Source organism: Pipistrellus hanaki, assembly GCF_964339955.1.
Source record: "Pipistrellus hanaki genome assembly, chromosome: 2".
NCBI classification, from domain to species: Eukaryota; Metazoa; Chordata; class Mammalia; order Chiroptera; family Vespertilionidae; genus Pipistrellus; species Pipistrellus hanaki.
Window position 1 is genome coordinate 146,654,769 of NC_140504.1, and position 16,965 is coordinate 146,671,733.

The 16,965-nt window shown below is 36.2% G+C and overlaps 2 protein-coding genes across 33 annotated transcripts in view; one reads left to right on the forward strand and one right to left on the reverse strand.

The window, feature by feature from the left end:
* The window catches only part of FUBP1 (far upstream element binding protein 1), a 33,643-nt gene extending 22,470 nt beyond the window's left edge, over positions 1–11,173 (forward strand). For 12 of the 27 annotated variants that reach the window (XM_084872153.1, XM_084872171.1, XM_084872151.1 and 9 more), the window contains 2 exons: positions 5,816–5,961; positions 6,206–6,712. In XM_084872153.1, coding sequence (XP_084728279.1) covers positions 5,816–5,961; positions 6,206–6,247 — 188 coding nt within the window. In that variant the 3' untranslated portion in view covers positions 6,248–6,712. Of the gene's footprint in view, positions 1–5,815; positions 5,962–6,205 lie in introns of all 27 variants that reach the window. The other 15 variants (XM_084872164.1, XM_084872157.1, XM_084872159.1 and 12 more) reach the window with 6 other exon arrangements.
* Positions 11,174–11,372: 199 nt separating this feature from the next.
* Positions 11,373–16,965, reverse strand: part of NEXN (nexilin F-actin binding protein) — a 42,516-nt gene continuing 36,923 nt past the window's right edge. For all 6 annotated transcript variants that reach the window (XM_084872145.1, XM_084872144.1, XM_084872143.1 and 3 more), the window contains 4 exons: positions 15,995–16,216; positions 12,962–13,147; positions 12,178–12,535; positions 11,373–12,084 (listed from right to left, as the gene is read on the reverse strand). In XM_084872145.1, coding sequence (XP_084728271.1) covers positions 12,071–12,084; positions 12,178–12,535; positions 12,962–13,147; positions 15,995–16,216 — 780 coding nt within the window. In that variant the 3' untranslated portion in view covers positions 11,373–12,070. The remainder of the gene's footprint in view (positions 12,085–12,177; positions 12,536–12,961; positions 13,148–15,994; positions 16,217–16,965) is intronic.

Genomic DNA, 16,965 nt, shown 5'->3' on the forward strand with positions numbered 1-16,965 from the left:
TCAGAAGGAAACCTGTAAGTAGGTCTTATTTTCGGAGGATGTCTTATTTTGTGGAAACACGGTAGTGGCCAAAATGGCATAGGTTAAATTCTAGAGTGCCAAAGAAAAATGTATACGTGTGGTATTATAATAGTGTCCCCATTTTCTTCAGGGGATGCGATAAACTCCAAGACTCTCCCCCCCCCCCCCCCCCCCCGTGGATGCCTGAAACCACAGATAGTAAATTTTTAAACTAGGAACAGTAAGAGATTAACAATATTTATGAAATAAGCAATATAATACTAGAGGCCCGGTGCATGAAATTTGTGCACAGGGGTGGGTGGGGGGTGTCCCTCAACCCAGTCTGTACCCTCTCCAGTCCAAGACCCCTCTAGGGATGTCAGGTCCCTGGGATCGAGCCTAAACAATCCTCCAGAACCACTAGCTTTTAACTGCTCACCTGCCTGATTGCCCTGAACTGGCGCCAGCCAGCCTGATCAACCCTAACCCCTTCTGCCTGCTGGCCTGGTCTCCTTGAACTGCCCATCCTCCGCCGGCCTGGTTAGTCCCATGCAACCTGCTATTCAGTCGTTTGGTCGTCCCTCACTAACCCCCCTGCCAGCCTGGTTGCCCCATGTATTTGGTCTACCGTCTGGTGGTTTTGGTCATAATGGCCCCTGGCTTTTTTTTTTATTATATATATAAGGATAAGTAAGGGTTTCTTGAACACAAGCACATAAAATATTGGAACTGTTGATCTCATAACAACAACTAAGAGACTAACATGAATAGAATATACAGTGTGGATATGCTGGACATAGGGAGATGATTGATCTCTTGAGAGTGAGAGTACAATGGCTCCAGATCTCATCACACTTCTCAAAACAGTGTACAATTTAAAATGAGTTGCTTATTTCTGGGATTTTTCTATACAATATTTCTGACCTCAGATGACTTCATATGAGGGGAGACTATTGTATTTTTGGTTCAAAATAATCAGATAAGAAGTAACCTACAATGACAGAGGAAGTTACTTAAGTGGCATTTTCATGTATGAAGAAGAAAAACACAATCAGGAAGGCCATTTTCATTCAGTAACTGTAAAGGACTTATTATATGCTGAGTATAGTGATAGATGTCTACAGTGTGATTGTGAGAATAACACCTAGGAACCCTGTGCTTCTGGTTATCCTAATCTAATGGAAGTACACTTGTTAATAAGTATTCAGCAAATATATTCATACATACTGTTGTGAATGAAAAGAACTATCTTTACTAACACTTCACATGTGCAAATTAAGAAGCAGAGGTTACAACTATAAGTGGTGGAACCAGAATTTGATCTCTTAAGAGGGTCTATAGCCCAAGTGTATCTCTAAAATTGGCCTTTTTCAGGGACCATTTGGACAAGTAGTTTTTTGTTTGTTTCGCCAGATGCTTATGCTCTTGGTCATTTACAAACAATACAACCTAACAACATAGCCAATTGTCTTAAATGAAAGTTAAACCTGCCCATCCTTCACTAGTATAGAAAGAAAGAAAATAGGTGATAGAATTCTACCTAATGAAGAGGGAATATGCTACTTGACTGTTACACCTTCAAAGATGGTGGCTCCCGACAGCTGCGGTGCCCAGTTCCCGCAGCCCCCTAGCCGCCCAGGGCCAGCCTGAAGCACAGGCAAGTCTCAGATGGCAACTGCCCAGTCACCCACAGCTGTACAAGTCTCAGGTAACCAGGGCCAACTGAGGATTGCACTGCCATCAGTGGCAGCACCAGAGGTGTGATTGGGGCATCTCCTTTCCCTGATTGCTAGGTCGCCTCCCACCCCTGAGGGCTCCCGGACTGTGATAAAAAGGGTGCCAGCTAGGCTATGAGGAACACACCTCACCCCCACCAGTGCATGAATTTTAATGCACCAGGCCTCTAGATTTTTCATAAGATAAAATGTACTTGTGATTCTCAATGTAAATTTTGTTGTGTTTTTTGTTTTGTTTTGTTTTTTGTCAAAGACTGCTTGTCATTTTCCACAGGAAAAAAAAAATTAGTGATTTTTTTTTTTTTTTTTTGTAAAAAAGTACATATACCCGATGATAAGGATATTTTTTATACTGATTTCTGTTTAAAGAAGGAAAATTAATTTCCCCACCAAGCCAATGTGGCTCAGTGGTTGAGTGTCGACTTAAGAACCAGGAGTTCATGGTTCAACTCCCAGTCAGGGCATATGCCGGGTTGCAGGCTCAATCCCAGTGTGGGGTGTGCAGGAGGCAGCCAATCAATGATTCTCTCTCATTGATGTTTCTATCTCTCTCCCTTCCTCTCTGAAATCAATTTTTAAAAATTATTATTTTTTTTTTTTTAAAAAGGCAGTTTTATGAAGAAAAATTCAGAGCACTAAAAAACGAAGTGCTCTGGCGAGGCAATCATAACAAAGAAATATTTTGAAAAAGGGAGAACCAAGTATAGGTGTTTACCTATGTTATCATACTTGTTGCCTCTCAAAACCACATCAAAATTACAACTAAAAGGCAGAACAACTACACCCAGAATCACAGAAAAGCTGGCTAAGTGGAAGTTCCACAACTAGAGGAGTGAAAAAAGCGCATGAGACTGATAAGAGGTGTGGAAAGTGCTGGCACCTAGATATTCTACTCTTAATTGAAAGGGAGATACAAGCTCGCGCTTGCTTTGAATTCCAGTTCAGGGCAAGACTCTAGGACCCAGACACATGTGGGGAGAAACTGGACTATTTAGCATTGGGCTAGAACACAAGGGTGGCTTTATCTCAGAGGTGCTCGCAGCGATCATTGTTCTGCATAAGGGCGCCCACTGGGAGACCGGGACTCTGTTGCAGGGCTGACTGGCAACCATTGTTTGCTTTGCCCTGTGATTTTCAGAGACCCCACCCAAGCTGTGCACATCTGCTTTTGCATATGAATGGCCCATCCTTTCTCTGCCTAAAACCTGTTGAACTGCAGCTGGGTCAGAGCCCCAGAGCTTCCAAAGGAAGGCCCAAAGCCAGGCCGCAGCAGCCTGCCTTGCTTCACAGCTGGGTCTCATCTGGGCACTTCCAAACGCCATACAAAAAGGAGCGATCTGTAGATGCCTCTGTAGCTCGTGCTGAGTGGCCCCAGACAATGGCTGACCTGGCACCTCCTTGGAGATCAAGAGCCGGTGTGGACCATACCAGATTACAACTCTTCACATCTATAAGGGACACACTCAAAGAACAGACACAGTGAGCACCAAGCTCCACTGAAGCAAGTCCTGCCCCATAAGGGCATCTTCTGTGCAACAGATCTTCCAGTATAGACACAGCAGTCATCACGGACAATTGGCCTAGAGGTCAGTTCCTCTCAGTGTAATCAGCAGCAATCAAGGGTTAAGTACAAGACTACACACAGCCCATAACGGGGTGCACCAAGATCATCCACCTCAGGTAATGGGAGGCTGAGCCACTGGGCCCTATAGGACACCTACCACACAAAGCCATCTATCAACTCAAGGAGACTTAACAGCTACCCAGTACATAGAAACAAACATAGTAACAAATCACAAATGAAAGAAATGGATGAAGGCAAAATATTGGATATAGAGTTCAAAACCACCATTTAAAGAATCTTCCACAAACCTTTTGAAAAATTTAGTGAGACTCTCAAGGATATGAAAAATGATCAGTCAGAAATTAAACATACACTGACTGAAATAAAGAAGAATATACAGCCGAAACCGGTTTGGCTCCATGGATAGAGTCGGTCTGCTGACTGAAAGGTCCCAGGTTCGATTCCGGTCAAGGGCATGTACATTGGTTGCGGGCACATCCCCGGTAGGGGGTGTGTAAGAGGCAGCTGGTCGATGTTTCTCTCTCATCGATGTTTCTAGCTTTCTATCCCTCTCTCCTCCTCTCTGTAAAAAATCAATAAAATATATATATATTTTAAAAAAGAATATACAGAGATTCAACAGTTACCTACAAGGTGTTAGCCATACGACTGTCAACAGATTTCTCAACAGAAATTCTGCAGGCCAGAAAGGAGTGGTAAGAAATATACAAAGTGATGAATAGCAAGAACCTAAACCAAGATTACTCTACCCAGCAAAGCCATCATTCAGAATTGAAGGTCAGATAAAGAGCTTCACAGACAAGAAAAAGCTTAAAGGAGTCCATCACCACCAAACCAGTATTATATGAAATGCTGAAGGGTATTCTTTAAGAAGATGAAGAAAAAGATAAAGAGAAAAAATTATGAATAAAACAGTGACGATAAATGCATATCAACAAGTGAATCTGAAAATCAAATGAATAAAAAACCTGATGAACAGACTGGTGAATATAATAGAATCAGGGCCATGGAAAGGGAGCAGACAGGCAATTCTCAGGGGGAAAGGGTGTGGGAAGAGACTGGACAAAGAGCTTACACCTATGGATGAGGTCAGTGGGGTGGGAGGACACATCTGTAATGGAACAATAACGATTTAAAAAATAATTTTCCCTGTTAGAATGAGTTTCATGCTGCATGTTATTCTTGAGGCTATAAAAGAATTATTTACTTTTTTTGACCCAGTTTATTTCAGGTAGTTCTATAACAGCTGAGACTCTATAAAAAGACACTTTAAAAAAAAAACTTTGAATATCAAAGCTTCACCATTTTAGCCCTAACCAACTTGGCTCAGTGGATAGAGTTGTTAGCCTGCGGACTGTAAGGTTCCAGGTTCAATTCCGGTCAAGAACATGTACCTTGGTTGCAGGCACATCTCCAGTAGGAGGTGTGCAGGAGGCAGCTGATCGATGTTTCCCTCTCATCGATGTTTATAACTTCCTCTCCCTTCCTCTCTGTAAAAAGTCAACAAAAATATATTTTTTTTTAAGTCTTCACCATTTTAAAGATTTAAGTATGTTAAGGTTAAAAATCATTATGTCCAACTTGTGGTTTCACAATGGGTAATATGCCAGAGATGTTCCGTGTGTGTGTGTGTGTGTGTGTGTACACACATATTTTTTTTTCTTTAAATCTTCAGAGGATCCTAACCACTAGCCTGCCAGCCTGCTCATCCCCAGCTGCCCCCCCCCCCCCCCCTTGTTGGCCTGATTGCCTCCAACTGTCCATCCCCCTCATGCCAGCCTGCTCGACCCCAACTGCCCTCCCCTCCTGGCCTAATCACTCCTAAATGCCTCTGCTTCTACCCCAACAACCACACCTTTGTCCAGAAGGCCTTCCAGTCTAATTAGCATATTACCCTTTTATTACAATAGTATAAATGTACACATACATTTATACATATATGTAGTGTATAGGTTACTAATCAGGAAACAAATCTTTGCAAAAATGCAAAATAGTCTTTGCATTTTATTTAAAATAGGTACTGTAACAGATACACGTGAATGAATGATCAAAAAAATAGTGGCCCCTGCCCACCAGTCACTACCAGGGAACTATAGACTTTACATGAAGCATTTTTAAATTCTTTAATTGAATCAATATCATGTTTATATCTTCACCTTAGTTAAATTATGTGGGTGTGTTTTTTTTTATGAATAGAGATGATACAATGCAAAAAAATTATTAAAAATTCTAATTTTTGTATTACAGGGTTTTCTGACACTGGTGAAAACTTGAATGAGCAATTCAGATCCTCTGCTTTTGTCTTTATAAGTTGTACTTGCAGTGGATATAATTTTATATTAAAATGAGGGGATTTGATCAACCAGGGCAGACATGGAATTATTCAAAGGCTTGGGAGGAATATTATAAGGAGCATGGTATTGTCTTTATTAGAAATTAGATTCTTTTGGTCTTTTATTTGTGGTTACGGTAACAAAGTTCTGTTTTCTCAAAGGTCAAGCAGTTCCTGCTCCTACTGGTGCTCCACCAGGTGGTCAGCCAGATTATAGTGCAGCCTGGGCAGAGTACTATAGACAGCAAGCAGCCTACTATGCCCAGACAAGTCCCCAGGGAATGCCACAGCATCCTCCAGCACCTCAGGTATAATAAATTTGCTGATGTTTTAAAAACTCCAGTCATATTTTCTGCATGTTTACTATTTTGTTTGTTTGGGATTGATTATGTTTGCCTTTTTAATTTTTATATGGCAAAATATAACTAAATGAAGGACTATGGTGTACTGTTGGGTTGCCTTTGGCTTTGTTTTTTATAATGCTTTATGGCATCTGAGTGCTGAATATTTCTATAATGCCTTTAATTTTAAAAATAAATTTTTTTCCCCCAGGGATTTGCAAATCATGCAAGAAGCCACCACCATTTATATTAACCAGTTTTTCTTTCTTAAAGGATTCACTCCTGAGTTAGCTCCATTTAAAGGATTTTCTTTAACTTTTTGTGTATTTCTTATGTATCTCTTCTGCACAGGGCCAATAATAAGAAGTGGACAATACAGTATTTGCTTCATTGTGTGGGGGAAAAATACCTTTGTTAAATATATGGATGCAGACGACTTGATGAAGATCTTAATTTTGTTTTTGGTTTAAAATAGTAGTTTTTTTTTTTCTTTTGAAAATGTACAAAATATCTATCACTACTGATAGGAGGTTAATATTTCTGTGTAGAAATGAAAATTGGTTTGTTTTTAGTATTTAGTGTAGATGTACACATTCCAGCAAATGTATTTGCAACTATTATGTGGTCAATGCTTTGTGATATAAATGTACTTTTTCAATGTATACTTTCACTTTTAAAATGCCTGTTTTGTGCTTTACAATAAATGATATGAAACCTCCTGTGTCGGTAAGTTGGATATGTGGGTATTTAAAGAATTCATAATTTCTTACCAATGATAAATTAAGATACATTTACACAAATATATAAGCTTTCCCCGTGAAATATTAATTGAATTTTTAAACACTGGCATGTTTTTTTTTCCCCCCTTACAGTATAGTAATAGATTGGAGGATCTTTTCCATTTATTGTATTTGGCTTTTTCAGCACAAGTAATCCTGATATCGTCTTTTTTTTTCTTTTTTTTTTTCTGTTTGATTAAAAACTGCATGTGTGTACAATGATCTTTTGGCATACTTCCATTGAATTAACAGTGAAATTTCCTTTTATACATGACCACTGTTTCAGACCTGTACTGCTGCTATAACAGTTAACCTTTCTGTTCTTAATTACTTAATTTCCAAGACTGTTTCAGCATAACTAACTTTAAACAGTTTTCAGATAGTGAATATGAATAGTCTAATAAGAACAGTTTTTTGTGTTGTTTTTTTTTTTCATGTGAAGCAACTCTTTCAATGTATACGATATTAGTGTGTTTCTTTCTAAATTAAGGATAGAAAAGTGAATAGTTTGCAAAAAAGTATAATAGTTATAGTTCATCTGCCATTGAAACATTATTGGGATATGGAAATGTTCAAGCTCTCTTTTTTTTTGCAGTATAGATAAGCTTTGTTTTGTTAATGCACAAGTCCAGTCATTGAATCAACTTAATTTTTTTATGTACTTGAAATCATTTTATTATTCTATGACACTCATGCTGAAGTTTTGATATTTTGTTGAAATCCATTGTTTTACTCTGCATATTTGTTGGCTCTTTGCATATTAATATATTAGACTACATGCAAATACAGTCTGTCTTGCCATTGTCTGTTGAAGTGCAGGTTTGATCGAGCCAGTATAGAACTAGCTCTGTAGGGGTGAGGAGGACTGAGCTGTGTATCATCCTTGATTGTGTTCCTTCAAGGAGCATTGCACTGTAAGTACATCAGAATGACAAATTGATGAACTGAAACAGTATCTTTTTGTCAATGTTCCACATAATGTAAATGCCATACTTTGTGTGAATATTATGTTGGAATACAGTGCTGATATCTTGGAAAACCATAACTGCTTCTTAATTTAACATAGAATAATACATAGGTCTTTTTTTTTTAAAGTGAGCTCAATGGGTAAGTATTTTTTATATCCTTTAGCTATAGCTAAAGAAAACTGATCATTAACAAAATTGAATAGTATTACTCATTGGTGCTCCTAAAATATATTGTTTTCAGTATAATATATGCATATTTTGTATATTAATAATGAAAGACTTGAAATGTATCAGACAGAAGTGGTTTTCAGTTTGCAAATATATTAAGCAATATAGCAGTTTTAACACCATTTCATAAATATGTTCTTTCATTGATAGGGAGCACCATTTGTTGTTTTGAATATACTGTGAAGGAAGATGTACAAAAACAAATGTTGAGATTACCTAGGATAGAAAATTAGCAGTACAGTTCATTGTGGATATTTTGAAATGTTTTTGATTGTTTTATAGAAGTTAGAGTGACTTCCATTACCCTTATGTAGATATGGATATGAAGCTCTAGTTTGAAGCTTAATCCTTAGGGAGTTAATTTGTTATCTTTAAGAGTAGGGTATTGACATGAACAATTTCAGTATTTTGCATGATACTGTTTTATAGATGACCTTCAGGAAAATGGTACATTTATTAAACTGAAGAGGTAGTTCAGTTAGATTCATTATCATAACTCACAAATTGGAGGCTGTTGATTTTGATTCATTTAAACTTTAAAATCTTTATTAATTGCAAACAGTGCAATTATTTATGCTTCACAGTGCCTTCCCAGACCTTCCACCTTAGGTTCTGCTGCAAAAAGCAACAGGTAAGCACAACCTAAGGACATATATAAATAAATATTTCAATACATTAATGTTGTCCCTGTGAGGTTTTTGTGGTTGTGTATTCCAAAGCAATCTGCTACTGCTTCCCCAAAATGCACCTTGTTATTTATGCTACTATTTCAGTGGAAAGTCTGTAAGTTGTTCAAACAGCTGTTTACATTTCTAGGTAATGTTTTTTATTTTATTAAACAAGAAAGAATGATGAGTAGATTGCTGCTGTAATTGAACTACATCACCCTTTGTAATCTTTTCCCATAGAAAAATTGTTACATTTAAGAAAAGGCAATTACATCGATTTTAAGATTTTAGGAAGTCACTTGGTTAGAAAGTTCAACAGCCTTCACAGTCTAAGATTGATAGGACATTTTCTTTGCCCTCCAAAGCTATGGAGTCTTTATTTTTTTCTTATTCTTGAACTAGAACAATTCAGTAAGGCCATTATGGGTGAGAGTTTTATTATGTCTCCTTTTTAGACAGTTTGGGTTTTAAAACTGTTATATACACTGAAAAAGGAAAAAATTATAAAGAAAACTGGCAGTATGTTTTGATAAAAAGCATGTGCATCAGTGAAATGGTAACTGTTTAGCAAATAACTTTGCATAATCTGTGTAGCAACCAGTATTTTTCTGATTTATAATATTTTAATAACTGACACTGAATTTCATTTTTTTGCCAGTTTAAAATGTTTGTGTGTTCTTATTGATGATTTTAACTGGTACATATTTTGAGTTAAGATGAATGTTTTAAAGCAGCATCTTATCAGTTTTGTTTATTCTATTTCTAAAATGTGCTGATCCTTTTAAAACTCCTGCTTATCTCTACAACAAAGAAAAATATTCAAAAATACTGCCTTCATTTTCACACACAGTGCTGAAGATGCTGCAAGCACCAAATCATAGCTCATAAAATCAGGTCCTGAGATAGTTACCCATAAAGAGGAATCCTTTGAGTGTATGCCATTGGTGAGCCGATGAGCATGGACCATAGAAGGGCTCAATGTAGAAGGTAAAATTGGCGAATCATAATTGAGAAATATGAAATGTATTCCCATACATGATATGGTATAGGGTATAATGTACCTGCTTTTGATCACTTAATTTTAAAGTGCTATTCACTTGCTCTTAAATGTTCCATGAACTGTTAAGTTTCATAAGTTAATGTAGTTATTGCACCGTGTGTGTGTGTGTGTGTGTGTGTGTGTGTGTGTGTGTGTGTGTTTGATAGTCAATGATAGGTATGTTAAGATAATATAAAGGAGCTCTTTGAACTTGCAGAGATTGTCAATTTTAGGTTAGCTGTAGCTTGCATTTTTACAAAAGAAAATATAGATGAATGCTAATAGATACTGGGGCATTGTTTCTGTCTTATGAGAATATCATTCCCACAAGCCTTCACTGATACTGCAAGCATTTTTTTAATGGCGCTAATCTTAACCTTGAAATTAATGGAAAGCAGAAAAGGTGAGCCAGTAGGTTTGAATGCAATGGGTATTAGGAGTGATAGAAACAATGTTTAGTTAGATTGAAATTGAACTGATTTATTTTGCACTTAAAATTTTGAAATTTTTTTAAAAGATCTGTTAGTGTGATACCTAGAATTCTTATGTTTTGATGTTTCTTTTAGAAATGAGAAGTATGATTTTATTTTTAACAAATGGTTTTAAAACTAGAACTAGTCATTTAATACTAGTTGTTTATAGACATTGTAAAATATATCGTTAGACAAATACCTTGATAGTTAATTCAGTAGTGTGGGTTTGGGTAGAAGCAGCAGGGTACCTTAATAGAGAAATAGGAATATACACAGGAGGGATAACATTTCATTTGTGTGATTACTCTGCCAAGAGAATCAGTTCTATCTGCAAAGTTAACTGTTGTTTAGAATAGGGATATAGAAATTAGTAATCAATGAGGATGTCTTATTTTTAGTGCTTGAAAATTCTGCCTCATTTTAAAATGTATTTTAACAATACCTAGAAGATAATTTTGACTCTGAAAATAACCTTATTTTTGTTTAGTCACTTGAGTTTTATTGCCACAGTATAAACTTCTGAGGGATTTTTTTACATTGGTGTTTCTGAGAAGCAAATAAATCCCAGGGTTTTATTTTCTTCATTTATACCCCTATAGAAACTCTTAAATGTACTTGCACATATATATTTTTTTTCTTATGCATGCTCAATGCATTTTCGTCCTGAGAAAAGTGTTCTCTACAGAAACTACCCGTGTGTAAAAAGAAGATTGGCTTAAAATGGCTACTGTGATGGGAACAGTGTCTTAGGGAGATGCAGCTTGGACTGGAGGTAAATTGAATACTTTACAAACTGTGGTTTAGAGTTTGCTTTAATAACATTGTATGTAAAAGGACACGTGATTGCTGTAATTTTGTATTATGGTTTCCTCAATAAAAAAATAAATGTACACTGATGAATATTATAAGGGAGTGTTTTGTCTTTTTTAAAATACTGAGACTTTTTTTTAATATAGAAGTTACTTTATTATGGGTTTACATTGTAAAACAAAATTGTCTTCCAGAAAATTAAAATATAAAACAACTTGATGATAGAACATGGTAGCTAATTATTTACAAACTCATTTTAAAGACCGGAATTTAAAATTGAAGATTGTGCCATCCCCGTCCCCCCACCCCGCCCCCCAAAATACTCTTGGATCTTAAAATCTTCAATTATGTTGAAAGTGTTTTCTCCTGTGTGACTACTAATACAGAGTTTCTCATTGAAATGTCATTTATTCAGGCAAGGTCACAACATAAATTGGTTTTATAAGCTTGAACATATATTACACACATTTGAAAAGTACAATACATTTAATATTCTCAGCACTCAGAACTTTGTATAGGCAGTGGTTTTCATCCAGTTTTCTCTGGCATTTGTTTCTTAGAAGTCTTTACTTTTGTGTTTTTCTCCATTCTCCTCACCCATAATAAGAGTGGTATCCGCAACCCCATCCTACATCTGCTTCAGAAAAGCTCTGAAACTACAGCCTAAATGATGTACTAAGGGGAAAACTCCCACTCAAATTGATAGGCTCCAAATTCACTATCTCGGCTATTTCAGACTAATTTTAGTTGTAAATAGCTCATTGATGGCATTCTTTCATGCAAAATAATGTGTTGTTTTTGATACTTTTAAATATTGCTGTGAACTTACGGTAAATGCACAGCCTAAATTCTGATATAATTGAGTAAATTTCCCACTTTCCCCATTAAATGTGCATTAACTTATGTATAATCTGGCAATGAATCTGGTGCTCATTTGGAAAGGAGGAAGGTATTCTTTAGATGAGCTTGTGTTTTGAAGACTGTTATGAAAAGGAATAAGAAGTCAACATTGTGGCACTTCTGGTTTCCTTTTTTGGCCCCGCCACAGAAAAGATGGATGTAGTAAGAAAGTCGGAGAGAGAAAGAGAGTTCCAGGCAGAGGGAAGGGGAGCTAGTAGTCATCAGCTAAAAAAGAAGAAGAAAAGTAATTCTTTTTAAAGGGAAATTTTTTTAAATAGAATAAAAGTATTAGATTTTTTTTAAGTGATTAACTCTTACTTTCAATTGTAAGAATACAGGTACTAGCTGCAGAGCCTTTATTGTTGACAGCTTTACACATATACTCTCCTTCATCTTCTGGGAAAGTTTCTGGTAAATAAAGGCAGTAAGTTTCTCCTCTTTCAATATATTGATAGTCTTCTCCATCCTGCAATATTTCTCCTTCAAACCACCATGTAATTTCTGGTTTGGGCTCTCCTGTTACTTTAACTGTAAATCTAACAGGCTCACTGTCTACAACCGAAGTATTTTTCAGAGGCTTCTTGAACCATGGAGCTCCTGACCTGGTTTGCTCTTCATCTTCGATAATGGAGCCATTCATGATGCTACCTTCCTCTTCCTCCTCCTCTTCTCTTTTCTATATTAAAATTAATGCATTCAAGTGGTCACTTTTAATATAGCAGCATTTTCAGGACAGTAGTTTAATCACAATCTTTGAGGTAAATAGGTTTTGGGAGTTTTTTTGCCCTCAGAGTCAAGAACATGTAAGTACAGTTGTGCACCTCTTAACAGTATATTCTTAGAACTGCATCATTAGGTGATTTGGTCATTGAGCCAATATTATAGAGTGCATATACACAAACCTAGATGGTATAGCCTATTGCTTCTAAGCAATAAACTTGTTACTGTACTGAATACTGTAGGCAGTTGTAACAGTATTTGAATATGTAAACATCTAACCAAAAGGTACAGTAAAAATAACTGAAATGTTTCCAATTTTTTTTACCCCTCATATAGAACTGACTTAAGAGCATCTTTGGAAAATAAAGGCTATGTTTGGTACCTTTTGTAGTGCTGCATCAATTTCTTTTTGTTCAAACTGCATGCGTAGTAACTTCTGTTCTTCAATTCTTCTTTGTTCTTCTTCTTCTCTTGCCTTAGCCATTTGTTCAAATCTAGCTTTCATATTCACTTTATGAGTAAACGGAGCCTCACTTTTTTTTGCAGGCTTGACATCAACATCTTCTTCCTTTATAAAAGTGGGCCAAGAATAAGAGTTGCTTGTTTTCCAAGAACTAAGTATTAATAGTCCTGAAGTTGTCATTTATAATAGACACAAAATAACATTTTGTATACATTATTTGTACTACACTATAGGCAGAAGTTTTCACTATACCTTAGTTTGGGAAAGACGAAATTTTTATTTGTGAAATGTTCTCTTAACAAATGGAATCTTTTTTTCTCCCCATGTAAAGATCAGAAAATATCAGTGGGATCCCAGTATCTTTATTTCCCAATTGTCGGTGTTTGTTGACCAGACTCTAACAGTGGGGATACTACATATCACAACAAAATACTCCCATACTCCCACTTCATGATTTCCTTCACCACCCTGCTTAGTTTAATAAGTATCATTCCGATGAATTCCATCCAACAAATTTATTGATGGTCAGATGGCAGTGTGCAGGTAGAAAAAATGGGAAAACGACTTCAAGTGATGACGAATTTGGGACAATCACTGAGGTGAAGAGTGGTTGTGAATCATTTAGGAGTAAGAGTTGGGAACCATGGAAATAAAAATTGAGAGTAAGTATTTAACTCTCAAATAGTGTGAGTCAATAAAAGATTATAAGGCCATCATGAGATCACTGATGGCCTTAGAGATTCTAAAGTACTTGAGTCATATTTGACATTTTATATATATATATAATTTTATTGATTTTGGAAGAGAGGAAGAGAGGGATAGAGAGAAACATCGATGAGAGAGAAACATGGATCAGCTGCCTCTTGCACACCCCCTACTGGGGATGTGCCTGCAACCAAGGTACATGCCCTTGACCGGAATCAAACCCGGGACCTTTCAGTCCACAGGCCGACACTCTATCCACTGAGCCAAACCGGTTTTGGCCATATTTGACATTTTTGAAACTAGGTTTTTGATGGGTCTGTCTAAAGATAGTCACCATGTATATTATAGAATAAGGAAATTGCTCTAGCGAGTGCCACATTTTAAAATGTTACGGAAAATGAGTCTCCTATCATAGTAAAAGAATAACTTTTGTTCTCTAAGTGCATTCTTAAGAGGACATTGACACCCCAGCACATGAATATTAAGGACAGTATAATTAGGCAGTAAATTTAAGATAAAAGGGAGTATAAGGAAATGGTTTTGGAATATACCTTATTAGAAAATTGAACTACAAAGCCAAATACTATAAGGCAATTAAAATATTTAAGTACCAAATGTGGTACGAGTTAAGGGCTTCCTTGATTAGGGAAGGTTACATGAATGAGTTGTTACTTAAAAGATGTCTGGAATAGAAGAGATACTGAACATTGACATTTTCTAAAGGTGAAAACCACGATTAGAGGGATGAGGGGGGCAGTCCTATTCTGGAAGTTGATTGCACTCAATGCTAAAACTGCTAACAAGGTTTTAAAGGATATCTCAATGACTAATCAAGAGGGATATGATCAGAGGAATGTCAACATTCTTCACAGGAAACTTCATGGGTTATAGATCAACTATGTCCTACCTTTTAAACAAAAGAGAACCAATAAATAGCAATAAAACAAGAAGTAACCATTTCTTTCTAGCTTACATATTTTATAGGGCTAAGTATTACTGCTCTGAGGTTTCACTACCTTTAACAAAGGGAATCAAGTGTGTGCTTATTAAGGAACTTTAGATCAACATTTATCTTTCTAAAGAACCACCTGGTATTTTGGCCAAACAAATGTTAAATGTTGGTGTTCTCCAGGGTTTTATAATTTACTTTCAAACTATTAACTGTTTTAAGATGGTTTTATCTATTTCTATACTTTCAAAGACTATCCATAAAGGTGACAGTCCCTTGCTCCTGCCTCTCACCTGAGCTCAGTACCTGTTTCAGACAGCTTTTACCTTATCTAAATACAGCTCAAACAGTGCAGTCCCAGTGTTCAGAACATACTAGGCTTTCAAGTACCGGTAAGTTTTTTAATGCATGAATCTAAAACCATCTTTAGATTCAGCATGATCTACCTATAAAGATGCTAACTTGATATTACTCCATGTTTTGAAAATCCCTTCAGTGTACTGCAATAAAAGTTTCTTAACGTGTCATCTATGACCTTTCATCATCATCTCACCTATACTTTCATCTTCATCATTAGCTGTTTTTGCATGCTGTTTGCCTCAATTATAAATTCTTTTTAGTCTTGAGACTTTGCACATATTTTATATTAATCTCCTCTGATGGCCTTCCCAGCTTCCAAACCTGTTTTACTAGTTGAATATCTTATAAAAACGCACTTTTAGAGGAATATTGGTTGAATGCTCTGGCAGAAAAACATTCCCATGTCCTATTTAAACCAATATTCATTACCATGGAGCTAGTCCTCAAACTGGAAGGGACTTTACAGGTCATTTAGTGATCACCTCATCTTACATTTGAAGGTACTTCAAATTCATGCTATCTGAATTTTGATTTAGGTTCTGCCACTGAGTTACATGACTTGCATGACTGAGCAAGTCATATAGGGTTTATTGGCCTCATCTTTAAGAGAGACATGAATAATTTATTTTAACTCAAATATATATTGGTTGTACTAATTCAAGCTAAAACTTATGCCCATAAATAATTTTTTGTTTGTTGGATTTTTTGTTTTGTTTTGCTAGGGTTAAACATTTGATGTTCACTATTGGCTTTAATTCTAATAAAACTCTGAAACAATGCTAGAATGGGAAAATAATTCCAAAGTCTTAACATCTTGATTTTTTTTTTTTTTTTTTTTTTTTTGCTATTTAGTTTTCAAAACTTATTTCAAAGCTAGTGTTACTTCTGCTGAATCATCATTACGGTATCATAACAATATTAAATATAAAATAGTTTACCTCATGGAAGTGTTCTGCTTCTCGCTCTTTAATTTCAAGGTCAATGGCTCTCCTTCTTGCTCGTTCTTCTTCTATCTTTTTCTGTATTTCTTTTTCAGACAACTGTCCAATTTTTTCAAACTTGCTTTTTAGATTTTTAGCTTGAATAGAACCACTCCTTTTCAATTTGATTAATTCTTCATATTCCCTGCTCAATCCAAAGGTTTCATTTTCTTCCTCTTGCTTAAAAAAAAAGAACATTAAACACTAGAAAATTAGTTTGTATTATAAACACCCAAAAAAGTGTTCACCGTTTCCTATTTTAAACCAAAAATAAAGGTTAAATAACCTCTGAACACAATACCTAAATACAACCTGCTAAAATATGTATATCAAAAATTAACTTGCCGAAACCAGTTTTGCTCAGTGGATGGAGAGTCGGTCTGCGGACTGAAAGGTCCCAGGTTTGATTCTGGTCAAGGGCATGTACATTGGCTGCGGGCACATCTCCGGTGGGGGTGTGTGCAGGAGGCAGCTGGTCGATGATTCATTGATGTTTCTAGCTCTATCCCTCTCCCTTCCTCTTTGTGGAAAATCAAATAAGTAAATAAAAATAATTTTTTTTTTAAATTAACTTTTACTAGGAATTGTAGAAAGTGTCTCTTTTCATTTCACTCTTCTTTCTTTAATCCCCACCCACGAATATGGTTTTATTGATTTTTAGAGAGGCAGGGAGAAAAACAAAGATGTGATAGAGAAACTGATCTGTTGTCTCCCGAATGTCTCCCAACTGGGGAGTGAACCTGCAACCTAAGTGTGTGCCCTTACCAGAAATTGAACCCTTGATGTACTGGACAACATAAACCAACTGAGCCGCGACCAGCCAGGGCAGGAACTAATTTTTTTTAAAATATATTTTATTGATTTTTTTTACAGAGGGATAGAGAAAAACATCGATGAGAGAGAATCATTGATCAGCTGCCTCTTGCACA